The sequence below is a fragment of the Oncorhynchus gorbuscha genome, linkage group LG11 (assembly GCF_021184085.1).
Source record: "Oncorhynchus gorbuscha isolate QuinsamMale2020 ecotype Even-year linkage group LG11, OgorEven_v1.0, whole genome shotgun sequence".
Lineage (NCBI taxonomy): Eukaryota > Metazoa > Chordata > Actinopteri > Salmoniformes > Salmonidae > Oncorhynchus > Oncorhynchus gorbuscha.
The window spans coordinates 22,244,111-22,270,298 of NC_060183.1; the positions used below are offsets into that span (position 1 = coordinate 22,244,111).

Consider the following 26,188-nt stretch of genomic DNA (forward strand, 5'->3'; position numbering starts at 1 on the left):
TATTTTTGTTTCTTCTGTAAAATAGTGTTTTTAGACACAACTGCAAACTTCAAGGAGTAGGGCATTCAAGGCTTTGGTTTGATGGGAAGTCATAATGTCATAGGCCGCCCCCGTGCTTGAAGAACAATATTATGTTTCTTCAGAGAAAATACATATTTGTAGTGATGTTCAATGTTTTTTTGTTATTGTATTGGAATTTGAAATTTAAAATTAAATTAAAAAAAATGTATTTTTTTTAAAGAGACGAAGCGAGGAACAACTGGGTCAAAAATCTATCACCTCCCCCCCCAAAAAAAACACACAAAAAAAAACAAGAGGGGAAAAAAAGAACAAAAGAAGAAAGGCCCACCCCCACACTTGTGCTATTTCATGATGTACAAGCATTTCTCTACACCCGCAATAACATCTGCTAAACACGTGTATGTGACCAATCAAATTTGATTTGAATTTATCTGGACCACCGATTGAGATGTGCCTTTTGATAAGTAGATCAGATGTTAAATGAGTTGAAAATAAGACTGGCGTGCCACCTATACAGTGCCACCCAGTGGAGACAGTACCACATGTGACATTACACAGAGTTTCCAAACGGAAGTGTGTTGTACCGAAAATGTGGCGCGAGACATAGCCAATGTTGTGTGTACATACACGGTTTTTTAAAGTAAAAACTTAATCTAAAACAGTTCCATCCACTGCATTTATTATACAATTTGGGAACTACGTTGTTGTATGAGACGGGCGGCATAGAAACCGGCGTTCATCAAGGCAAATATGCCCCGTAGACGACAGGTACGAAACATGTAGGTCGGAAGCTAACGTTACGGCGTTAGCTAGCTAGCTGGATAAAGCTAACTTGACTAGCTATGCTGCTAGCATAACGTTGCTAAAATGTTAGCTAGTTGTTAGCCAGTGGTCTCTATTTATGTATGTTTCTTAACTAGCTAGATAACTTGATGCTAACTATCTAGTTAGCTACTGCAGATAACCTAAGTTAGTAAGCTAAAATGGCCTCTTTTTTACGCTTTTACGGTAGATTGCTAGCTAATGCTACAATGGTGTTTTGCTAATGTTGCGTTGCCTATTTGGCTAACTAACGTTAACTGACTAGCTAGCTAGCTATTAAGGCTGTGTTTACATAGCGATTTGTAGAGAGTAATTAGCTAGCTGTATATCTCATTTATGATAAATTGATATATTTGAAGGAGCTAACGTTCGCAACAATTCTATAACCTAGTTAGAGCCATCATGACAAGCAAATAGTTAACGTTAGTTAGCTAGAATCGTCTATAGTTACCTGGCTAACGCGTTAGCCCTACCAGTCTTACTTTTTTTTTTTCATTCTATCACAGAGTGTGCATTTGGGGAGCGGCTCTGATGGGACTGAAGATTCAGACTCTTCTGCAGAGAGAGAACAGACAAACAGCTCAGAGAGTGATGGAAACATACCCAAGAGAACACGCCTCACAAGAGCATCTCTACGCCTCAGCCAAAGCTCACAAGGTAAAGAAAGCCATGGGATGGGTGCTTTAGTTATGAATCAAAACCTACATTGAAACTGTAGTAGTTAGGCTAGCGAACAATGAGTCAATCACCTGTATAGGATACCTTGTGAGGGCTAACAATTGCTAGAAGATTCCATTATTTTATCCTACATTGTCAGTGTAGCTGAATGTTGTGCTGTTTCTCCCACATGTCAATGTAGACACACCAGATGTGAAGCGAGTCGGCGACCATGACGAGTCTCCGCCGTTGACGCCCACAGGCAACGCCCCATCATCTGAGTCTGAGCTGGACATTTCCAGCCCCAACGCCTCCCACGACGAGAGTGTGGCCAAAGACCCCGCCCTCAGAGACTCAGACAAGGACCTCTCCCACCGGCCCAAGCGCCGCCGCTGCCATGAGACCTACAATTTTAACATGAAGTGTCCCACACCGGGATGCAACTCACTGGGTAAGACAAGTTACTATTTGGTTAGTGGCACCACTGCTAGTTTAGTGGATGCTGAACAAGACTTGTCATGATTCTTGTTAAGATTCTTGTTATGAAATATCTCTGGTCAATTAATTGAATTATATGTAAACTCATTGCTTTTCTGTCTCTTGTGTTCCTTGCAGGACATCTAACAGGAAAACATGAACGCCATTTTGCGGTTTCAGGATGTCCTCTTTACCATAACCTATCTGCTGATGAATGCAAGGTAAATATGTAATTAAAATATTTGGCATTGCTTATTGAGGTACATTAACTTCATTGTCTCGTACAATGAGAGCTACAGAGAATCAAATGCCCAATAAGTTTAATCATCCTTTTGATTGACAGGTGAAAGCAACCACTCGCGAGAAACACGAAGAAGAATCAAAGGTGCAGGAGGAAAGCAACAGACACGCTACACGACATCAGGTAAAATTAATTACATTAATGTTGAATACTTTTTAAGGTGATTCATTTTATCATGTAAAAGTAAATAAAGGGCCTCCCGAGTGGTACAGTGGTCTAGGGCACTGTCTCACAACCGGCTGTGATCGGGAGTCCCATAGGGTGGCGCACAATTGGCCCAGCGCCACCCGGATTAAGGGAGGGTTTGGCCGGGTGAGGCTTCAATTGGCTCACCACGCTCTAGCAACTCCTTCTGGCTGGCCAGGCGTCTGCAGGCTGACCTTGGTCGTCAGGTGAACGGTGTTTCCTCCAACACATTGGTGCGGGTTAAGCAGGCAGGTATTAAGAAGCGCGGTTTGGCTGTTCACGTTTCGGAGGACGCATGACTCGACCTTCGCCTCCCGAGCCCATTGGAGCGTTGTAGTGATGAGACAAGATCAAAAAAGGGGGTAAAATAAAAAATGGCTAAAATCACAATGAATTCCTGTTGTGTCCACCAGATGCCCACATCAAAACAGACGAGATACAAAGAGCAGGTGACGGAGATGAGAAAGGGGAGGAATTCTGGGCTTCCCAAGGAGCAGAAGGAGAAGTACATGGTGAGACATAGGACAGATCTCCCCCATTCTAATGACTAGAGGGAGAATCATGTTTGCTATGGGGATCCTCTGGTCACTTGGCCCTTCCACCCCTACGGGAGGGCAGCTCCCGATCAGCCCAGTCAAAGCTCTTCTCTGTCTTGGCACCCCAATGGTGGAACAAGCTTACCCCTAATGTCAGGACAGTGGCCCATCTTCCTGAAAAAGTCTGAACCGCTACCTCTTTAAAGAGTATATTCAATAAAGCCCATTTATTGACACAATCAGCACTCCGTCACCCAACTCTTTTTCTTTCCATCTCTTCTACAGGAGCATCGACAGAGCCACGGCAACACCAGAGAACCTCTTCTGGAGAACATCACTAGTGAATATGACCTGGAGCTTTTCAGAAAAGCCCAGGCACGCGCATCTGAAGATCTGGTAAGACAAAAACCTCAGTGCACCTTCATGCATAATAAACCAATCGTGTTTTAGATTATTGTAGATAAGATGTTCTTGGTAGTTTAGAAGAATTTCATATTTCTCCTCTCTCGTTTGCCGCTTATTGAAAACGCCACAGGAGAAGCTGCGGATCCAGGGACAGATCACGGAGGGCAGCAACATGATCAAGACCATCCTATTCGGCCGCTACGAGCTGGACACGTGGTACCACTCGCCCTACCCCGAGGAGTACGCCCGCCTGGGACGTCTCTACGTCTGCGAGTTCTGCCTCAAGTACATGAAGAGCCAGACCATTCTGAGACGACACATGGTAAGATATACAGTGCCTTCAGGAAGTACCCCTCGACTTTGTTATTCACGTTTTGTTACAGCCCGAATTCAAAATAGATTAAATATGATTTTTTTTTTTCACTCACCCATCTATACACTATACCCCATAATGACAAAGTGAAAACATGTTTTTAGAAATGTGTTGAAAATGAATTACAGAAATATCTCATTTACATAGGCATTCCCACCCCTTTGCTATGCCACCCAAAACGTAGCTCTGGTGCATCCAATTTACTTTGATCATCCTTGAGCTGTCACGACAAATTGATTGGAGTTCACCTGTTGCCAATTCAGTTGTTTGGACATACATTTACAAAGAAACACATGTCTATATAAGGTCCCACAGTTGACCGTAGATGTCAGAGCAAAAACTTCTCTAGTCCAAAGAACTATTTGTAGATCTCCGAGATAGAATTGTTGTGTCTGGGGAAGGGTATAAAACCATTTCTAGTGTTAAAAGTTTTAAAGAGAAAAGTTTGGAAGAGAGCAGTGGTCTCCATCATTGACAAATTAAAACAAATATGAAACTGCCTAGATCTGGCTGTAAGAAGGACCTTGGTCATGGAAGTGACCTAGACAGAACTACAGAATTCCTTGGCTGAGATGGGAGAACCTGCCACAAGGACAACGGTCTCTACAGCACTTCACCAATCTAGGCTTTATGGGAGAGTGGCCAGTCGGAAGCCACTCCTGAGAAAAAGTCCCATGACAGCATGCATAAGGCAAATTATTCTGTGGTCTGATGAGACAAATTTAACTCTAGCCTGAATGCAAAGCTGTGTGTCTGGAGAAAATCAAGCACAGCTCATCTCCCAACGGGGAAGAATCATGCAATGTAGGATGCATTTTAGCGCCAGGGACTAGGAGACTGGTAAGGATAGAAGGAACAATGACTGGAGCCAAATAAAGCAAACTCTTGATGAGAGAGTTTCTTCAGAGTGCAAACGACCTTAAACTGGGGCATAGATTCCACGTTCCAACAGGATAATGACCCCAAAAATACAGCCAAAACACTGCTGGATTGGCTTCAGAACACAAATGTGAAAGTCCTTGAGTGTTCCAGTCAAAGCCAAGATTTAAATCTCATTGAAAATCTGTGGAAAGACTTGGGAGAGGCGATGAACAGCAATCTAGTTTAAGAGCTTTGAGAAAATCTGCAGATGTTCAAAGATTCTTCCAAATGGTCTACGGTACAACTCCGGCAGCCGCACTCCTTTTGAGAAAAAGTATTTTCCTTTTTATCCTGACAAATGTTGACTCTCCTGAACACCAACGCCGGAGTACAGTGTTAATGATATAGGGTCCTATCATGTTACAAAAATAAACATTGTTCTAAGCTCATAGACATACCCAAGACGACTCAAAGCTGGTCTTTATAAATACATTTGATTGAATCACCACCAAAGGTGCTTTTACAAAGTATTAACTCAGAGGTTTGAATACTTATGTAAATGAGATTTCTGTGTTTCATTTTCAATACATTTGCAAATATTTCTAAAAACCCGTTTTCATTTTGTCGTCATGGGGTATTGTGTATGGATGTGTAATGAACTTCGTCTGCTGTTAGAAGAGAGGCAGACCGAAATGCAGCGTGTAGGTTACTCATGACCTTTAATAAAGATAAAGCGGTACATGAAATAATTGAAAATACAAAAACAACAAACAAGTTAAACAAATTACAGCCTAACACAAAGACAGGTACAATCACCCACGAAATACAACGCGCACTCAGGCTACCTAAATACGGTTCCCAATCCGAGACAACTAGAATCAGCTGACTCCAATTAGGAATCGCCTCAGGCAGCCAAGCCTAACTAGACACACCCCTAATAATACACACTCCCAATTAATACAAACCCTAATACGAAATACAACATATAAACCCATGTCACACCCTGGCCTACCCAAACATATAACAAAAACACAAGATACAATGACCAAAGCGTGACAGGATGGGTAAGGGGAACAAAATCAATTTAATCCATTGTGAATTCAGGCTATAATACAGCAAAATGTGGAATAAGTCGAGGGGCATGAATATTTCCTGAAGGCACTGTAGAAAAGCCAGTCCTATCACCTCTTAAGCTGGGGTTACACGAATCAACTTTCACACAATGTTTGTTGCAGGTTGCAAGTGACATCCTCTCAAGCAACTTTTGCTGATACTCGAAGCAACTCAAATGTGATTGAAACTGCATGCAACAGCCAATCAAAGTTTAAGCTCCTTTTGTCATATGTTTGGGAATTCTAAACTCACCCAATGACTTCAATTTCAGCTGAAACTGTTCAGAGAGGCCTTTTTTCATGGGGGTTTGAATGAGCAAATCAGTAGTGTTGTCTCCGTGTGTTTGTTAGGCTAAGTGTGTGTGGAAGCATCCGCCCGGCGATGAGGTCTACAGGAAGGGAGCCATCTCTGTCTTTGAGGTGGACGGCAAGAAGAACAAGGTGAGGGGGCCTACACACTTGAACTCACCCTGGACTCGTACACAACAAATGCTTTTTTTCCCTGTCTCCGTTTTATTCTCCAGTCTAAAGAGCAAAGAAATAATCATGGTTGAGTTATTACCTTTCGTTTTGTCATGTCTCACATTTCTTCAGGGACCCTAACCCCACTGGTGCCTTGCACTCCTATAAAACAAGCTACATAGAATATGGATAGGTCACATACACTGGATGGGTGCAGTGAAATGTGTTGTTTTACAGGGTCGACCACAGTAGTAGGGCACCCCTGGAGGAAATTAGCTCTAGTCTACCTTTCGCCCTTACATTATCCCTGGCAAGGTCTTTGGGGAATTTAAATGGTGTGTGGTTTCCTTTTCCAGATCTACTGCCAGAACCTGTGTCTACTCGCCAAGCTCTTCCTGGATCACAAGACGCTGTACTACGACGTGGAACCCTTTCTGTTCTACGTTATGACTGAGGCAGACAACACAGGCTGCCATCTTGTGGGATACTTCTCTAAGGTACCCATCCATTATACTCTGTTCAAATTGATAGTGTCTCCCATAACTTTTTGATACGGTTTATAATGGAGCTTTTAAAAAAATTATTATTAGGGACGTCTCTGTCATTACTTTAGTTTTAAAGATGAGATTCAGACCCATATCCTCTGTTTTTTCAGGAGAAGAACTCTTTCCTCAACTACAACGTCTCCTGCATCCTGACAATGCCCCAGTACATGAGGCAAGGCTTTGGGAAGATGCTGATTGACTTCAGTAAGTATAGACCAACTCTGTTTTCCCCTTGTTAGATTGGCTACTGCAACTACAGCCAGGTGGCATTTCGAGATGCTGATTTATTTTGTTAAGCCTCCCAGGAATGACAAGAGTCTTGCTGGTCAAAAATGTCTTTTAATGTCCTGAAAGCAACTTCTTTGTGTTGTCATTACACGGTTATTGCAGTAGAAACTACAGTTCCTTTAGCAGTTTTTTTTGCTTTTCTCCACCAGGTCTCATTGCTATGTAAGTGCAGTCCATCTCATTACTTATTAGAACTGCTAGTGACCACCCTGCCGGCGCTCTCCCCTTTCTGTAGGCTACCTGCTGTCCAAGGTGGAGGAGAAGGTGGGCTCCCCAGAGCGGCCCCTCTCGGACCTGGGCCTCATCAGCTACCGTAGCTACTGGAAAGAGGTGCTGCTGCGTTACATGTACAACTTCCAGGGCAAAGAGATCTCCATCAAAGGTGACAGAGGACTTTACAAAGAACTGATTTTTGCAAATATGTTTTGGTGCTTAATGCCGCTCTTGACTGTTGAGAAAATATTTCCTCAACAATCTACAATTAGTTTAGGGTCAAAAGTGAGGTTTTAAAATTACCCGGGTAAATTATGTAGCTTGTTCCGATCACACACACACGCCATACACTCACACACAATCTCCAAAGTGTCCTCTTTAAATTTCTCCCACATAAGCATATGTATTTTTTTTCTACTTTAGAAACATTTTAATTTGGCCCTGTCCATATAGGCTAATTCTCCTCTCATAATGAATTAGTCCATAGGTGGAGCATCAAACTGCTTAACGAACTAGATGCATTAAACCTTGGAAGGCTACCTTTGATTTATCACTCTGTTTGTCATGTATTCGCTGTAGCTTGTGTGTTTACAGCCCTATCAATCTGTTTTATGGTTGTCAAGTCTGTAAATGTTGATTTAATGTTGTTAATTATTTAGCTTGTTCAGGTTAGCCTCAGTTTCATTAGAACACGTGAGAGGATTTTCTACCAAGCATTTGAATGACTAGGAACAGCATATGAAACGGTACTCTTGGCACGATTCAGTATTTTGAATGAGTGCGTGAAGAGCTGTGCGTTGTACTCGTGTGTGTGTTCAGAGATCAGCCAGGAGACCGCGGTGAACCCAGTGGACATTGTCAGCACCCTGCAGTCCCTGCAGATGCTTAAGTACTGGAAGGGAAAGCACCTCGTCTTGAAGAGACAGGTAAGTGTCCCCTTCATGAAGGTGTGTGTCATGACAATATCAACATCGGTTAACCCTTTATACTCTGATCCCATGTACGGGATCAAAAATGGGAGATCTGGTCACTGATAAGAGATTAAATTGGAACGCGGTGGCTGTACAGTAACATACTATACATTACATCAGAACTCTGGGTGTCCGCTTTACAATGTATAGCTTTCAACTGACAGGCGTTCTAAACTGGACTAACACCCGCTAGCTTCAAGTGTGCTCTGTTCAGTTCCTCCAAAGGCACAGCTAGGAAAGCTAAAAAATAATAAACTCCTCGTTGAATGCTCTACTGCCTGAGTCCTACGTGTATTGAAATCACTGCACACTTTGGAGTGGCCACTTGAAGAAACCAGTGAGACCTCTCACTCAAATCCTTGTATTGTTCTATCTTATGTTGTATCTACTCCAGATCTTGCAGGAATATTCATGTATATTATTGAATGTATTCAGCGTTTTAGTATTGCCCTATTTTCTGTTATCGAAACAAATGGCTGCAAAAAGTACAGTGTCGGTGAAATGCACATAAAATCAACAGTGAATTCGGTTCCTGTCTCAGGTGAACTGTTTGTTCAGATAATTCTCAGAAGTTTTCCCTTTCAATTGCAACTGTGATCTTCTAATATTTTTTTCTGTTTGAGCATTTCAATTGGGGCCTATCCATATAGGTAAAGGGTTAAGTAATGTCCCCCATCACGTACCCAACCGTGTGTGACATCACAATATCCCATTCATTCCAGTTTGTCAGTTAATACCCTAGGCGATGCACCTAAAACCTGTGAAGGAGTTCTGTGAACATTTGAGAGACTGCAAAATCAAGGATGTGTCATGTGTTTACTGTAGCGTGTGTGTATGTAGCCCTGTCCATCTGTTTTATGTGGTTATCTGCAGTGGGTTTCATAATTATTCACCCCCTTGGATTTCTTCACATTTTGTGTTGCAAAGTGTGATTTTTAAAATGGATTTAATTGTTTAAAAAATAAAAATAAAAATAAAATGTCACCGATCGACACAAAATACTAATGTCAGTGGAAAACATTTTCATATATACACTACCGGTCAAAAGTTTTAGAACACCTATGCATTCAAGGGTTTTTCTTTATTTTTACTATATTTTCTACATCGTAGAATAATAGTGAAGACATCAAAACTATGAAATAACACACATGGAATCCTGTAGTAACCAAATTTGAGATTATTCAAATAGCAACCCTCTGCCTTGATAACAGCTTTGCTCACTCTTGGCATTCTCTCAGCCTGTGTCATGAGGTAGTCGCTTGAAATGCATTTCAATTAACAGGTGTGCCTTGTTAAAAGTTAGTTTGTGGAATTTCTTTCCTAAATGCGTTTGAGCCAATCAGTTGTGTTGTGACAAGGTAGGGGGGTATACAGAAGATAGCCCTATTGGTAAAAGACCAAGTCCATATTATGGCAAGAACCGCTCCAATAAGAAAAGAGATGACAGGCCATTACTTCAAGAAATGAAGGTCAGTCAATCCGGAAAATGTCAAAAGTTTTTCAGGTGCAGTCGCAAAAACCATCAAGTGCCATGATGAAACTGGCCCTCATGAGGACCGCCACAGGAAAGGAAGACCTAGAGTTACTTCTGCTGCAGAGGATAAGTTCATTAGACTTAACTGCACCTCTGATTGCAGCCCAAATAAATGCTTCACAGAGTTCAAGTAACAGACACATCTCCACATCAAATGTTCAGATGAGACTATGTGAAAAAGGCCTTTTAATGATCGAATTGCTTCAATGAAACCACTACTAAATGACACCAATAAGAAGAAGAGACTTGCTTGGGCCAAGAAACACAAGCAGTGGACATTAAACCGGTAGAAATCGGTCCTTTGGTCTGATGAGTCCAAATTTGAGATTTTTGGTTCCAACCGTCGTGTCTGAGATGCGGAGTAGGTGAATGGATGATCTCCACATGTGTGGTTCCCACCGTGAAACATGGAGAAGGTGGTATGGGGGTGCTTTGCTGGTGACACTGTCTGATTTATTTAGAATTCAAGGCGCACTTAACCAGCATGGCAACCACAGCATTCTGCAGCGATATCCCATCTGGTTTGTGCTTAGTCCCACTATCATTTGTTTTTCAACAAGACAATGACCCCAAACACACCTCCAGGCTGTGTAAGGGCTATTTGACCAAGAAGGAGAGTGATATAAGCGCTGTATCAGATGCCCTGGCCTTCACAATCACCCGACCTCAACCCAGTTTGGGATGAGTCAGTCCACAGCGGGAAGAAAAAGCAGCCAACAAGTGCTCAGTGTATGTGGGAACTCCTTCAAGACTTTTGGAAGAACATTCATGAAGCTGGTTGAGAGAATGCCAAGAGTGCAAAGCTGTCATCAAGGCAAAGGGTGCCTACTTTGAAGATTCTCAAATATTTTGATTTGTTTAACACTTTTGGTTATTTCATGATTCCATATGTTATTTCATAGTTTACGACGTCGAAAAAGGTAAAAAAAAATAAAGATATAACCTTCGTAGGTAGTGACTGGTACTGTATATATATATTTTTTTTAGATTAACGAAGAATAAAACAGTGCTTTTTTTTAGGTATGTATTGTTGCATACAGGATGCATGTTTTGGAATATTGTTTTATTTGATATGTATTTGTGTTCTTTTCTCTGTCATGTAGATCATTATTGTGGAGTCACTACAATGTTGTTGATTCATCCTCAGTTTTCTCCCATCACAGCCATTGAACCCAATAGCTGTTTTAAAATCACCAATGGCCTCATGGTGACATCCCTGAGCAGTTTCCTTCCTGTCCTGTAGCTCAATACAGAAGGACGATTATCTTTTGATGTGTATGGGTGGTTTAATACATCATCTACAGCATAATTATTAACGTCACCATGCTTAAAGTGATATTCAATGTCTGATTCGTTATTGTTACCCATCTACCAATCACGGCCCTTCTTTGAGGCTCTCGAAATGCTCACTGGTCTTCGTAGTTAAATCTATGCTTTAAATTCAATACGTGACCTAGAGACCTTACACATTAATGGGGGACAGTGGAAGGGGTAGTCATTCCAAAATAATTTCAACCCCTTGTGATTTAAGACAAATTTTACTCCTGAACTAATTTAGGCTTTCTTAAACAGAGGTGAATACTTGACCTATATTTGAGTTATTTAGTACATTTATATATTTTTCTTTTCACTTTGACATTATGGATTGTTTTGTGTAGGTCACTAACAAAATCACAATTCAATCTACTCCATTCCCTCATTGTAACGCGAACAAAATCCAAGGGGGGTGAATATGATACCCACTGTATTTCATATCTTTAAATGTTCATCATTTTATGTCTTTGACTCTGTGCTCTTGAATGCGAGGCAAATTCCTCAAGGGCCAATAAATGAATTGAACTGAACTCTCCCTCACAGGACCTGATCGATGAGTGGAAAGCTAAGGAGACCAAAAGAGGCAGCAACAACAAAACCATCGACCCCAGCTCACTTAAATGGACCCCGCCCAAAGGGACATAAGCTATAGGCTCACCAGTGAGCCACTTCATAAACTTGACTTTCTTCTATCACACCTGCCGGGATAGGAGTCCTATCAATACCACAGTGATCTTTCTTCTATCACACCTGCCGGGACAGGAGTCCTATCAATACCACAGTGATCTTTCTTCTATCACACCTGCCGGGATAGGAGTCCTATCAATACCACAGTGATCTTTCTTCTATCACACCTGCCGGGATAGGAGTCCTATCAATACCACAGTGATCTTTCTTCTATCACACCTGCCGGGACAGGAGTCCTATCAATACCACAGTGATCTTTCTTCTATCACACCTGCCGGGATAGGAGTCCTATCAATACCACAGTGATCTTTCTTCTATCACACCTGCCGGGATAGGAGTCCTATCAATACCACAGTGATCTTTCTTCTACCACACCTGCCGGGATAGGAGTCCTATCAATACCACAGTGATCTTTCTTCTACCATACCTGCCGGGATAGGAGTCCTATCAATACCACAGTGATCTTTCTTCTACCACACCTGTCGGGATAGGAGTCCTATCAATACCACAGTGATCTTTCTTCTACCACACCTGTCGGGATAGGAGTCCTATCAATACCACAGTGATCTTTCTTCTACCACACCTGTCGGGATAGGAGTCCTATCAATACCACAGTGATCTTTCTTCTATCGCACCTGCCGGGATAGGAGTCCCATCAATACCACAGTGATCTTCTATCCCTAAACCCACCCTGTAGCTGTCCCTTACTTGTTGTTTTGTGTCTGGAGGAACTCTCTTCCCTTTTTACATTTCGACTTGTATTTATATTTTAGTAATATGTCACCATGTAACCATTCAATCAATTCTTGGCTGAAATATTGTTAAACAATGAAGGTTACAGAATTTGAGTTGATGACTTGTTTTAAAAGATCCACTTAAAGATGAGCTATGAATGTAGGTACATCTTGTCGGAGCTCTGACACTAGTGGATCACATGTGTTTTTGCTTCTTTGTCCACAAAAAAAATCTATATAACTGACCGACTGCAGCATTCCTGGTTATTTTATTTCATTCAACAGTTGCGGTTGTTTTGCAGAGACAAGTACATTTTTTGGGGGGATGGAATATTCAATAATCATCAGCATGAACTTTGATACCTTAGATATAGCATTTTGTTTCTTACAAGTATGAGATACAGTTTTCGTTTTGTATTGTAGTCCTTTTTGAGTCTATATCAAAATTGTATAGGTCATGAAAACAAATCTCTTTTTTTTTCTAGCTTTAGTAATATTGGAGTTGGTCCCATTCCTCTTGTGAATCTGCCAAATGAAGAAATAAAAAATATTACATACAAGTTCAAATGTTTCGTTTGCATTTAGTCAACACGAATGCAAGTTTTACATGTGTGTTTTTAAATTGCACAGTAAAACTTGTATTACATTTTGCAAACTGTACATTACAATGTTACAAAGTGCTCTCTGGTTTTAACCGTAACATCAATGTATATGACAGACCTGGTTGTGTGTCTGATCCCTCGGCGACATCGACCGCAGTGCTTGGAGAATCTGGAATGATCCTCGTGAACGATTCTGCAGCACAAAACATTGCATTTGGTTATGACACGCGACTGCAATTGTTGACACCCGTTTAAAATTTGACTTCTCTCTGCTGTGTGTTTGTCTAAAAAAAACAAATGCCTTGAGATTTCAAATGATATAAATCATGCCATTTAGCAGACACTTTTATCCAAAGTGTTTTAGTCATCTGTGTATAAATGTTTATGTATTGGGTGGGTTCGGGTAATTGAACCCACGCTGCAAGAGCCATACTCCTCTACCAACTGAGCTATAGAGGATTTTATATGAAGTGTAATAATTCTTACCCCCACTTAGTGCTCTTCTTCCCATAAGTCCAACAAACATGTCCCCTTTGTTTCCTGTTTAAGACATCACCAGGAAAGAGTCATTTAAAAGGAGATGCATATTTTGTTTCTCATGTTAAATGTAAAACATGTTTTAAATCCATATAATGCAGAAAATGTGTTGTTATGATTTATATACTGAATCATCTACAATATAGTATATAGACCAGAATGTACTGTATACCACTATTCTAAAAATATATTTTTGTGTTAGTCCATTGTGCTATACTCACGTTTTCTATCCACTTTAATAGGCTGCGGCTGATCGTCTGTAATTAAAGGGACCTGATGAGCACTCATGTATTTGAGTTCAAAATATTTGCTTTTCTTGTCAATTAGATATAATACGTACTCAACATACAGTACGCATCATAGAATTTAGTATTCTAGTCTACCTCCTTCAAGATCCCTTTTCAAGTCATTCATTCTTGTTATGGACAGGCAGAACGTTATAGTGCTTACCTGAGCGTTTGCCCATGAGCCCGTAGAACTGACGGACTTTGGATCTCTTTATCAGACTAGCCACTTGGCTGGACAATCTCTCTTCCAGTGGCTCATCCTGGCGAAAGGATTAAAGAGTGTCTTTTTTTCCACATTTTTTTTTTCTTGATTTATTTGTGAAAAAGCAATGTTCGATTGCGACAATTATTACTCGCAAATATGTTTTTGTTCTTGGTTCAAATCTGGAATATACTAATGATATAAACTCGTCTTGATAATAGAAATCGAAAACGTTTCACTTACCTGCCAGTCTTTTGATACCCAGTGTTCCTTGTCAACACTAAACGACAATCCTTGGTATGTATACACCAGTGCAAACAGGGTAACTATTACCAGCTGGAATTTCAAGATATCCATTGAATGTGATGATACTAGGCAAAGCTATATTCAAATAAGACTTTTAAAAAAAAATTAATTTAAGAAGTATATCTCTTCAAGAAATAATGATAGTTGGCTGCTGAGTGAGCTCAGAAAAGGTCTATCTTCTCTGATGGATTGCAGACTGAGTCTATTCCCTGTCGGTCTGATCCTGCACTGAATACAACGTCCATTTTATAACACAGTACCCCGTACAACCTCATGTTCCCTCCCCTCTGGGCGCCATCAAATCATCAACCTCATAATATTATTATGCAACATTTAACAAATATGACGTGTTTTTCACATCATGCAGAGAGATGCATGAAATATGTTTTTGAATACTTGTAGTATGCAGGTCCATCGTTAAGGAAACGAAATATAGGTGAGGCGAATGCAACGAGCTGTCGTCCAGTTTGAGCACATGGACTGATGATATATGCATAATGCCCAATATCCAATTTACAGAAAGGGCCATTGTGCTTGTACTTTTATAATCCTTGGTTTGCTTTAAAAGTTTAACCTGGTGCTCACCTCGTTCCCTTGGGTTTGATTGGGATCTGAGTGTATGTATGTGATTCAGTTAAATATTTGCATTTTTTTTTTCAAATTTGGTTCTGTAATTTCCATGTTTATCAAACCTACAACCAGAACTCTATATTTGCCAGAAACGTAAGTCAGCAGCCTCATGTTTGACCTTCTGATCTTTCTCTTTGATGTGAGGGCGCTTGAAAACTGCCGCCTGACATCTTTGAACAATGTCGTGATAATAATGGCTCCTTGTAACCCAGTCAGTGTTTGCCTGTTCATTAATTGGCTCAGTGAATCATACCAAGGACAGGTCAGCCCAATATAGACCTCATAAATACGTTTTTCTTTTTAAATGACATAAAAACAAACCAAGTGGATAGCTAAATGGCTCATTCAATCATCTGAACTTGAAGCTGTATGTCTTGAGAAAGCGGTGAGCACTAGGGTATAGTATGGTGAGTGATCGGGTTGGATACCGCTCTGTGACCGAGTCTCATGTCGGCCGAAGTGGGTTCAGCTGAGATGAACAGAGCACCAGAGAATCTGACACTCTCGTATGGGTTCTACACTTCAATAATAAGCCACATTTTAGTGACCTACTTCAGGCTTTTCTTGAGAGAGATGGCTATAGCGAGCAGATGGTTTTTCCTTACAGCACTGAGGGTAGTGCGATGTCCAGCTGAGAGCGATGCTCTCGAACCACTATGTTGTGCTGGCACAGCTGAAATGTTTTTTTTTTATATATTTATTTTTGTAGACACAGATCGACTAATAATTGTTTTTAAAAAGCCATCCATTTATCTCTAGAGGATAATTAGTGTAGCAAAGCCTTTTATATGATGTTTGGTTGCTTAGTCCATAGACATTAATAACTGCTTAGTCATTCAAATGCTTGCGGTTTTACTTCAATCATATAACCTTTTCATTATTAGCAATACATTTTTTCCAGTATAATCCGGCTACAAAATGTTTTCAAGGAGCAATTACTTGTCAATCGGGTGTTCTAAGGATGTCCTCTTGAAATGTGGGCAACACACACATCAAATGCTTGCAACTCTGCACAGGTGCTCCACAAAGCAAGGAAAACAGGGCAATTTGAGCTGAAAGGCAATTACACCAGAGAACAACCCTCGTGTCGTGTTCCCACAGACGCGACGGCTAACGCTGAGTGGCAAATCAAAGGGAATCGGAGGACCTTCATTTGCATGTGAAATGGCTTCCTACTTCCTGTAACGACTAGGGCCATTATGTCTCCATGTTACACAGAGTGAACCAGTGGCAGTCGAACAACCCCAGTGGGGATTGATTTGGACTTGACATAGATCACTGCATTCCTTCTATTCCCGCTTTTTAAAGGAATTGTATCATTGCAATTTCGGGAAACTCAATGGGAAGTCGACATGGTAATTCACCCATTTGCTGCGTCGTCTCCGTGTCATTTGAATGTCTTCTCATCTAACGGTAAAGGTGACATTTTCCGTCAGGCGCACCGCTGCACTAACTCTATGAACGTGGCCACGTCATGCTACTTCAAAGTCCAATCATGTCCCTACAATAACCATGTTCAGAATGTCCTGGGTACAGTACTATCCAACAGAAAGTCAACGGGAGGCTGCCATCTTCACCATGTCCATGGCTGCCGAACTTCTCAATGAAAAGGGAGGGATGCACTGCTATTGGACTTTGCTCCATAGAGAAATGATCTGATTTCAAGTATAATGTGTTTCCTTGGAACCTCTTGAACCCAGCTACTTAGCTGCAAAACTGTTACTTTTGCCTCGAAAGACTTCCTTGGTGGTCTGAGACTCGCCCGATGCTAGAAATATTCTGACATCTTTACACGCCTGAAATCTGTGAGGATTCTTCAGTGCCTGTTTTGATCTGAAGTATACCTGCGCTGACAAGTACAGTAGGAACAGTCTGTACTCTCTTGGAATTGGTTCTCTTTCAAAGATTTTTGTTGTTCTTGATTGGTTGCATCCTTCACCATGTACATGGAGGAAGTAATGGGACGTGCCAAATTGATTTGTACCCGGTAATGGCCTCCAGAGTCCTCTGGAAGTAGGCTATTATTACATTTGAGCCCTCTTTGCAAAAATGTGACTTGTGCGTTCCTGACTTCATTCAAACTTATTGCTTTCTTTTGATGATGTGTGGGTTGTACATTTAATGATTACTTTGAGAATTGATTTTTAACCAACCAGTGGAAAGGTCCCAGAATGGCGCAAACTGCTCAACCTGCACACTGGTCAACCCATATGGCTAGACCAAGGTATCATATACTAAAACTGTACTTATGTCAGGTGTGACTCGTTTGCAACGTTTAATCTAAACAAGTATTTTTATTGGTTCATTGCCTGGCCATGTGACTTGCGCTGCACGTATTTAAACCCACCTGTTTTGTGCTTCTTGGTGGCTGTCAACAGGAAATGATGGGGCGGCAGGGTAGCCTAGTGGTTAGAGCGTTGGACTAGTAACCGGAAGGTTGCAAGTTCAAACCCCCCCAGCTGACAAGGTACAAATCTGTCGTTCTGCCCCTGAACAGGCAGTTAACCCACTGTTCCTAGGCCGTCCTTGAAAATAAGAATTTGTTCTTAACTGACTTGCCTAGTTAAATAAAGGTACAAATAAAATGCAGTCTGTAGGCATGGTGGAACTTTTGAGAAGAGCATATTTAGTGAGAGAAGATGGATAAAAGGGAGTATAATAAAATAGAATGTATGAAGAAATGGTTTCCTGCCTGCTGGACTGTGTCGCTTCCTCTGCCTCTTTTTGTTTGGTTTGTGTTGGTTTATTGTATTTTAAATAGCATGGTTTGTAAAGCTAAAAGAATAAGAAAATGACACGAAGTGTGGACATGATTTACGGAACTGGAATGTGAACTGAGAACGTGTCTGAACTTTGATTTCAACTTGTGGCGAAAACTATGCCTTCAGGAAATAAATGTTAAACTTCCCTTTTTTGTTGTCTGCCTCTGCCTCACTCTGCTAGCTCAACCCAGACCTTGAACCTGTCACTTTCCACCCAAAACAGAGGCCTCTACCAACCAACCTGTGATATACGACACCAAATGTCTGAGTTGTGGCCTGTAATCTGGTGTTGACAGGTACTGTGTGTTATCAGATGGGCAGGCTGCCACAGATCGTAAAATGTGAGTTTAGTCAGGACGTGGCCTATCCTCACCTTCCATTGGTTTGATAGAGCTGCTTTAATGGCCCCTAAGGCACCTTGTCTTTATTCCTCAATTGATTATCTAAGCACAATCTGGGGTTCATCTTAACAGGAACAAATGAGTCCGATCATGGAACTAAGTAGGGATAGTTGGACTACTCGGGTGACACAGAGGGGATTTAATTGGTCTCTGAGAAATATTCATGAATGGATTTCCACTAGTGTTAGCTATATCACACTGTGTCCAAATATCGTTCAATGTAATTAACTGACAATTTAGACCGCATTGTGTATTTCAAGACTACACACCTTTTTTTCTGTGCAAATCATGATTAAATGACGACACCCGCTTGCCTGTTTCGTTTTCAAAATGCCGCAGGGTTAAGACTTGTCAAGCTGGCTCTTGTGGAATGTAGCCTTCTGCTCAGTAGGCCTGACATTATTCAAGTGGTCTTAGATAAAGTTCCCGTTTTAGTGGGGGGTAAATGATTAGGTTTAGGGTTTAATCAAATCAAACTTTATTTGTAACATGCTCTGAATACAACCAGTGTAGACTTTACCGTGGAATGCTTCCTTACATGCCCTTAACCAACAGAGTTAAGAAGAGTTAAGGAAAGATTTACAGAGTAGACTAAAGTAATAATGAAAAAGTAACACAGTAAGAATAACAGTAATGAGGCTATATACGGGGGGTACCGGGTCAGTGTGCGGGGGTACAGGTTAGGTGAGGTAATTTGTTCATGTAGGTAGGGTTGAAGTGACTGCATAGATAATTAACAGCAAGAAGCAGCCGTGAACAAAAGGGGGGGGGGGGGTCCGATGGCGATTTTAGCTGTTGAGGAGCCTCTTGGTCCTAGACTTGGCTCTCCGATACCGCTTACTGTGCGGTAGCAGAGAAAACAGTCTATATTTGGGTGACTGGAGTCTGACAATTTAATGGGCTTTCCTCTGAAACCGCCTATTATATAGGTCCTGGATGGCAGGAAGCTTGGCCCCAATGATGTACTGGGCCGTTCGCACTAACCTCTGTAGCGCCAGGCGGTGATGCAACCGGTCAGGATGCTCTCGATGGTGCAGCTGTAGAAAGTTTTGAAGACCTGGGGACACGTGCCAAATCTTTTCAGTCTCCTGAGGGGAGACTATGTGAAATCTATGTGAGATTAGTGGGGACAAAAATAGCTGGAAAGTTAAGTTGCTCTTTATTTGATTTGAAGGCTCAAAAAGGAAGCAGAGAAAGGGAATGACGTAGCTAACCTGTTAAGAGACTTAGCTACAGTATAAATGGAGTGGAAATGTATAGTTAGTGAGCTCTTTTGTCTTACATAGACACAAGCACATTTTTGACATTCTCATTGATCTTTTATGTCAAAATGTTTTCCTCATTGCCATGGGCACTAAAGGCACTTCCTGTGTTCTGTGACAGACCAGGCTTAATTCAGAATGAGGGACCTTGAACATCAGACTTCCAGCGATTTGACCAAAAACCTTAGTCAACCCCCAACCGTAGCCATCTTGACTCTACTATTGATCTCTCCAACCTGCAAGTCACATTCACTCTCTTTGTTACAGCTCCTTGCTCAATACCCTGATGCTACAGTATGTGACATGACGAGTACAGGGACCTCTTCCTTCTCTCTGGCTCGTATCTTTTACGAGTTTCGTAAGAGGTCGTAAGAGTTCTGACGAGCATTTCCCAGAGTTTAACCTTCCATCCTCATTCCCAAGCTGTGCTGTTCCTCTAATGTGGTGGTGAACATCTTGCCCAGGCTACTCCAGAGCCTGTGACCCCACCAGATCAAAGGCCCCTGTGACCGGCCCTGAGGGATCTGGCTGTCACCATGGTGAAGGCAGTGGTGGAGAACCTCTAACAGGTCTGAAGGTCCCTCCTGCACCTCAGGTCTATTACTTCCGTTCCACTGGTGTCAGGATGGTCCACTCACTCAACCATAAGATCCAGCGCCTAGGCAGCCCAGAGGCCCTGAAGAGGACTCTTTTCATCCAAAGTCTCTCTCTGATCAGCACTGACATTGAAGCTGTGAGCACTAAAGTCCAGAGACTGTTTGAAGCTCCCGCTGATTATATATCATTCAGCTCTATCCATGGTTAGTTATCAGAGGCCAAAGCAGTGGGCGATTGGAACGAGGTTCCTCCAAAGTGCCCTGACCAGCTGGTGATCCCATCAGCTTTGGTCTGACAACCATCTTAATCTATGGTGGGACACTGGAGAAAGGCAGGATCAACCTTCATTACCGGACCCTCACAGATGACATCATCAACCAGCTTTCGCTGTGTGGGGGGTCAGTTATGAAGAAGAAGCGGAAAGCCAACTGACATCTGGGCTGGGACCAGATCCTTGAGATGACAAACATCCATACTGACCTTCACGATGGTGGCACAGAGAAGATCTTAAAGTTTGCCACAACTTACAGCGCCACCATGCTAACGAGGCACATGGTTCACCTTGTGGTTGAAGAAATGAAGAAGGCCAAGGACTCTTCGAACAACAGAAAAGTTGGTGATGATGAATTACCGTGGAGGTGAGCTTGGTCACTGTATGTATACCCGGCACTGCGCCCTCCACCAGGCTTTGCCCCCGGCACAGGCTGTTCTGAAGCAAATTGTCGTCCGATTCCTGGAGAAGCTCTCTCCTCCTGCACCAAACGGCAAAGTGTAAACGTCCTTCCCTTTTGGCCAAGCGGTTCTGCATGCTGGTTCAGACAGTCATTGATGGATCCCACAGCGTGTTCACTGAGGAGCTGGAGAAGTCTACTGACTCTGACAGTAAGAGCTACTGGGAGTACCTGAAGTGTGTTAACTATCACCCCAGTGGTCTGGGGGTTGAAGCCTTCTCAGGGGATGACGAGACGTTTAAATGTGGCCAACATGATGGTCGAGAAACGTCTGGCTGACGTCGAGCCCCAGCTGTGACACTTCGATCTGAAACCGTCCAGTAAGGGACAGAAGGAGAGCAAGGTGATTACTCCGATTGAATCGAACGCCAGCTCCAAAGACCATTGAGGTAAGCAACACAACTCTTTTGTGTTCTCAAACTTTTATAGAAATGATCGCTATTAGTAAATTGGTTGTAAAAAATGGCATTCTGTCTTTTCTGCTTTCAGTCTGTTGTGCGCGTGAATACTCCCGTGTCAACTAACCTGCTGACAACACCACCTGAGACTCCTGGGTCAACTCCACTGAGCACGACCTCTATACACTGAGAAATGAACGAGGTAACAGCTGACCTCCAGTCAGGTAGATTTGCACAGAGTCCCTTGTCATGAAGTATTTTCACACTGATATACCTCATCTACTTGCCTGTGTTCGTTTCTTTCCTAAGGTTAGTGTGGACGAGCCATTGATCCTCTGTGTAATTTCCAGGCGATGTGGTCAAGCTGAAGAAGAGCAGAGCCAATCGTTTCCCCCGTAGACTTCTGTGTTGCTGCATCTAGTAAAAGATGTCGTGAACCGGACCTTCTCTTCACCTGCTTTTCACGTGCCCTGCTCACCCCCCCCCCCCCTCATCTCAGTTTAGATGGGATTTGTTTTGTGTGTTTTAGAATTTGACTGATTACTGTAGCGCCACCTAGGGGCCAATCAATGCCAGCTTTGGCATGCCAGTTACTCTTTCAGGGTTCCACCATTATGCCAAATGTTACAACCTTTTACTAATTGGTTGTTGAGTTATTGTCTGAAAATAAAGAAATAACTGAATAATCGGAACACTAACAAAAAAGAGGACTTCATGCGCTTTTGCTGCTAGGAGCCTTAGAAGAAAAACTATGTTTAGATAAGATTGAATACATGAAATATACATAGCAGTGTTTTCATTAGTTTAAAAAAAGATATACAGTATTGATAAATCGATTGATTAATAATTTTACATTTAAGTGACGGACAATTCATCGTCCAACAACACTTTGAATGTGTGTTTCGATTGAGCTTGTTGGCCAGTCTTTCCATGAATTTGTATTTCTTCAGTTCTCCAGAAGAGGGCAGTCTTGTCTAACATTTAAACCTATGAAATACTACGGCCTGACATTTGAATTCATACTTCTAAAACAGCCCTGTTTGTCTTGACAGTAGTTGTTTAAGTAGGTCTTAGCCTGTGTGGCTTTCATTCATTGTCGTGTATTCTTAAAAATTGAACACAACATTATTCCCAAGCAGTCTACAAAAACGCTCTTCTGTATGTGGCTAAACTTTGAATAGGACGGAGAGATGAATAAGAATGAGGCATGTTTTTAATTATTACTTTTGTTTGTTTGTGGTTGTGACCCTTTTTTGAGATCTTTGAGACATCATACTCTCGGCATATTTCCATCTTATATCTCTTCTTATAATCGGCCTCTTATGTCAGAGCTTTACAAAACAGACATTTCTCAAGTTCAAACACTATGGCTACTATCACGATTTAACTTCATGGAGACAACTGAACTGTTTTCTTGCTTTTCCAATCACTTAATGACTGTTGCATTATAACAACACAAACCATATATATATATATATATATATATATATATATATATATATATATATATATATATATATATGTAATATTTACTATGCCCTCAATTAAAGGTTTGTGTTACCTCTGATGCTGCCACTACACATTCATTGCTTTGTTGTTGTCTAACAATCCGACACAGACTGACATTGTCAAGAAAAACTCTCATCCTTCACAATGGTAGTCTGCTTTCTGACTATAAATGATCATCTTAGTTTTCACTGTTGGAGTTGGCCTAAATGCCTCACTCGTCTCTCTTGTTCCTCAAGTTGTTTTTCTCGTTTGGTGCCCTGTGGCACTTCTGTGTGGTTCCTCTAGAGAGCCATAAATTTGGACTTTGAGGCTCTCTGTGTCAGGGTGAAGCCCAACTGTCTGACACTGCAGGCTGGGCCAATTTGGTTCTTTGTGAGGGCTCCTGCTCCCATGTTGCATAGGAGACATGAACTGCTCTGGGAAGCTGTGGTTCTAGGTACAGAACTAGGATCAGTTTACCCACCCCAAAGCCATTAGGATAGAAAGTTCCAAACTGGCCTGAGGTCAGTGTCTATTGTGTACGACTTCATTCTACCCTGTACCAGTAGACACTTGACCGCTGCAGGTGTACTGCTCTTACAGAAAGTTTAGTGCTATCCGGGATCCTTGTGAGGACCCTGCTGTAAACCCTAAAGCCTAACCTTAACCTTTGCCCTAACCATAACTCTTACCTAACCCTAACCTTTATCTTAACCCTTACCTTTACCAGTTTACATTTCAATGGGGGTAGGGAAGTCCCAAGGATTCCAGAGAACAAGGACCCTTACAGAAACGGCAACAGAACCGTTGGTAAAACCTTCTGGAATGGCTGTGTTGGTGTATGCTAGAGAGAGTATTATTTTCACAAGTTTATTACAACATGTTACAGATGTAGTATCTTAAATTGCTCACCGTGTTGCAGGAGAAATGTACATTGTGTAGTGTATTTGAGGTTTAAAAACACTTCCGAAGTTTTTAATTTCCACTTTGAAATTCCAGATTTGATAATCAACCCCTACAAAAATGTCCGTTGGTTATAATCCACATAATAATTCACATTTCCTGTTTCTGCGGGATTATTTTTCGGCTGTAGCAAATTGGCTCAAATTAAGATCCTACATCTGTACATACTTTTGTTGGCCTTACTTTGCTCTGTTGACATCTCAGACACCCTGGACCCATTCCAATTTGCATACCGCCCCAACAGATCCCCAGATGACGCAATCTCTATTGCACTCCACACTTCCCACTCCCACCTGGACAAGAGGAACACCTACTCTCTGTGAGAATGCTGTTTGTTGACTACAGCTCAGCGTTCAACACCGTAGCGCCCTCAAAGCTCATCACTGAACTCAGGGCCCTGAGACTAAACACCTTTCTCTGCAACTGGATCCTGGTCTTCCTGACGGGCCGCCCCCAGGTGGGAAGGGTAGGCAACTACACATCCACCATGCTGACCCTCAACATGGGTGCCCCTCAGGCGTGAGTACTTAGTCCCCTCCTGTACTCCCTGTTCACCGACAACTCTGTGGCCGCACAGGACTCCAACACCATCATCAGATTTGCTAATGACACAAGGGTGGTAGGCCTAATCACCGACGACGATTAGAGAGCCTATAGGGAGGAGGTCAGTGAGCGACAACAACCTCTCCCTCAACGTAAGCAAGACAAAGGAGCTGATTGTGGTCTACAGGAAACGGACGGCTGCGCACGCCACCCTACACATCGACGGGGCTGTAGTGGAGAGGGTATAGAACGTCAAGTTCCTAGGTGACCACATCACTAAGGAATTAACGTGTTCCACACACACCAACACAATTGTGAAGAGGGCACGACAATGGCTCTTCCACCTTGGGAGGCTGAAAAGATTTGGAATTGTCCCTTAGATCCTCTAAAAGTTCTACAGCTGCACCATTGAGTGCATCTTGACTGACTGGGTCACGTTTGGTATGGCAACTGATTGGCATTCGGGTAGTGTGTACGGCCCTGTACATCACTGGGGCCGAGCTCCCTGCCATCCAGGAACTCTATACCAAGTAGTGTCAGAGGAAGGCCCAAAAAATTGTCAAAAACTCCAGCCACCCAAGTCATAGACTGTTGGGTTAACTATTTGGTTAACTATTTAACTATTGGCATTGACCCTTTTGCGCGAACATTTTTTTTTTTTACTCATCTCATACGCTGCTGCTACCGTTTATTACCTATCCTGTTGTCATATGTACATATCTAAGTCAATTACCTTGTACCCCTGCACATCGACTCGGTTCTGATCCAGTATATAAGCAGTTCACAGTCAGTCTACACGTGTTGTTTAATAACATTTGGTTGATTTGATTCTCTTGGGGAGATACAGGTGTTTTCGCTATGCTTTTACGGTCCTATTTCGCACAACTATGACAATTAAGCAGCTTCCAAACCAGTCAAACTGAAAGCGCCTGTCATCGCCAAGCAGTAGACAGTGAAGGTGACCCCTGGCAACACACTCAGACGGGGAGCTGGTCGTGTGGACGCCTTATCTCCTCAGTTCCGCTGTATGGCAGTGTGTGCAGCTCCATCGGAGCGACTCAAACACAACCAACCCTAACACAACAGTATCCTCAGTGACTGGTTTGGAGCGCTCTGTCGGAGGCCAGCGATGTATAGATGACCTTACAGGCTTTGAAGTTGTCCAGACGCCTCAGGCCTACTTGTTTGTCTCACTGAATGCCCATAGGCCTTCATAACGCTGTCACGGGAGTGAGAGTTTAAGAGGCAGCCAACAAAACAGTTGCTTGGAAATGCCTATTTATTTATTTTTAAACTTGAGGTAATATCAATGTGGAGCGCTTCAGTGCATGAAACGGTTCTACTCATGAACTTGAACCTAGATTCAGAATAGTTCAGTCAGGTCAATTTCATACCAGCAGCTGTAAGCTAGTTATTTCACCGGCTCTTCTCTCATCTGTTTGAGTCATCCGTGTGCGTGTTCTTTTTGCCCGATTTAAAGAAGTGTGTCTAATTGCTTGGTAAGAACCACTTGGTTCCCAGGGCCTGTAATCATTACGTACACCTGCCACTATCATTACGCGCAGCAGCGCTCACTGGACTCACCTGGACTCCTTCCCGTTGTTGATTGCCCCGTCTATAACTGTCTGCTCCTCCGTTGGTTCCCCGTGTCGCCGTTATTGTCATGTCGTTTCCCCTGTCCAGACGCTGTCCGTATTCTGTTCCTGTCCGTGGTTATTAAATGTTCACTCCCTGTACCTGCTTCTCGTCTCCAGCGTCTGTCCTTACATTGCTAGGTCATAATTGGACCAGTCAGAGATGTGCTCGTTGTCAAATCTCGTGGCGTTGTCCTCTCGCAGGCAGCGGATGGCTCCGCTTCAGTTGGTCAAAATGTGCTCGTCTCTGACCCAATTACTCATTCATTCGTTCATTCATTCAGAAACCCTAAGGAGTTTAAAAGCCAAGTGCATGATTACGCCTTAAATCAATCTGCACGTTTAG

The 26,188-nt window shown here is 42.3% G+C and overlaps 2 protein-coding genes across 5 annotated transcripts; one reads left to right on the top strand and one right to left on the bottom strand.

The window, feature by feature from the left end:
• The first annotated feature begins 556 nt into the window (after positions 1–556).
• On the top strand, positions 557–13,059 carry LOC124048308 (histone acetyltransferase KAT7-like). 3 transcript variants are annotated; one of them, XR_006841200.1, is made up of 15 exons: positions 557–789; positions 1,350–1,500; positions 1,703–1,951; positions 2,116–2,198; positions 2,321–2,401; positions 2,878–2,976; positions 3,286–3,396; positions 3,524–3,727; positions 6,103–6,192; positions 6,570–6,710; positions 6,869–6,962; positions 7,282–7,428; positions 8,079–8,185; positions 11,622–11,788; positions 11,945–13,059. XR_006841200.1 is itself a non-coding variant. In XM_046368954.1 (14 exons), exons 1-14 carry the CDS (start codon positions 772–774, stop codon positions 11,721–11,723), a joined length of 1,677 nt encoding a protein of 558 aa, XP_046224910.1. In that variant the 5' UTR covers positions 557–771; the 3' UTR covers positions 11,724–13,059. The 3 variants fall into 3 exon arrangements, 2 of the variants coding, with proteins under 2 accessions (XP_046224910.1, XP_046224911.1); XM_046368954.1 differs by having other exon boundaries at positions 11,622–13,059; XM_046368955.1 differs by having other exon boundaries at positions 3,536–3,727; positions 11,622–13,059.
• Positions 12,747–25,927, bottom strand: LOC124048309 (protachykinin-1-like). 2 transcript variants are annotated; one of them, XM_046368957.1, is made up of 6 exons: positions 25,793–25,927; positions 14,089–14,185; positions 13,860–13,895; positions 13,588–13,641; positions 13,220–13,294; positions 12,747–13,024 (listed from the first exon to the last, which is right to left on the bottom strand). In XM_046368957.1, the coding sequence occupies exons 1-6, from the start codon at positions 25,871–25,873 to the stop codon at positions 12,987–12,989; spliced, it is 381 nt and encodes a 126-aa protein (XP_046224913.1). In that variant the 5' UTR covers positions 25,874–25,927; the 3' UTR covers positions 12,747–12,986. The 2 variants fall into 2 exon arrangements, with proteins under 2 accessions (XP_046224913.1, XP_046224912.1); XM_046368956.1 differs by lacking the exon at positions 25,793–25,927 and adding an exon at positions 14,371–14,649.
• Between the last annotated feature and the right edge of the window lie 261 nt (positions 25,928–26,188).

What these genes read in the sequence shown, in the direction of transcription:
- LOC124048308 (XM_046368954.1), top strand. An exon ending in CCTCAGCCAAAGCTCACAAG is followed by an intron (nt 1,501 to 1,702) that starts GTAAAGAAAGCC and finishes ATGTCAATGTAG; the next exon opens with ACACACCAGATGTGAAGCGA. An exon ending in ACCTCGTCTTGAAGAGACAG is followed by an intron (nt 8,186 to 11,621) that starts GTAAGTGTCCCC and finishes TCTCCCTCACAG; the next exon opens with GACCTGATCGATGAGTGGAA.
- LOC124048309 (XM_046368956.1), bottom strand. Translation starts at nt 14,484, where the DNA reads ATGGATATCTTGAAATTCCAGCTGGTAATAGTTACCCTGTTTGCACTG. An exon ending in AAGAAGAGCACTAAGTGGGG is followed by an intron (nt 13,295 to 13,587) that starts GTAAGAATTATT and finishes TTTGTGCTGCAG; the next exon opens with AATCGTTCACGAGGATCATT. An exon ending in GGGATCAGACACACAACCAG is followed by an intron (nt 13,025 to 13,219) that starts GTCTGTCATATA and finishes TTCATTTGGCAG; the next exon opens with ATTCACAAGAGGAATGGGAC.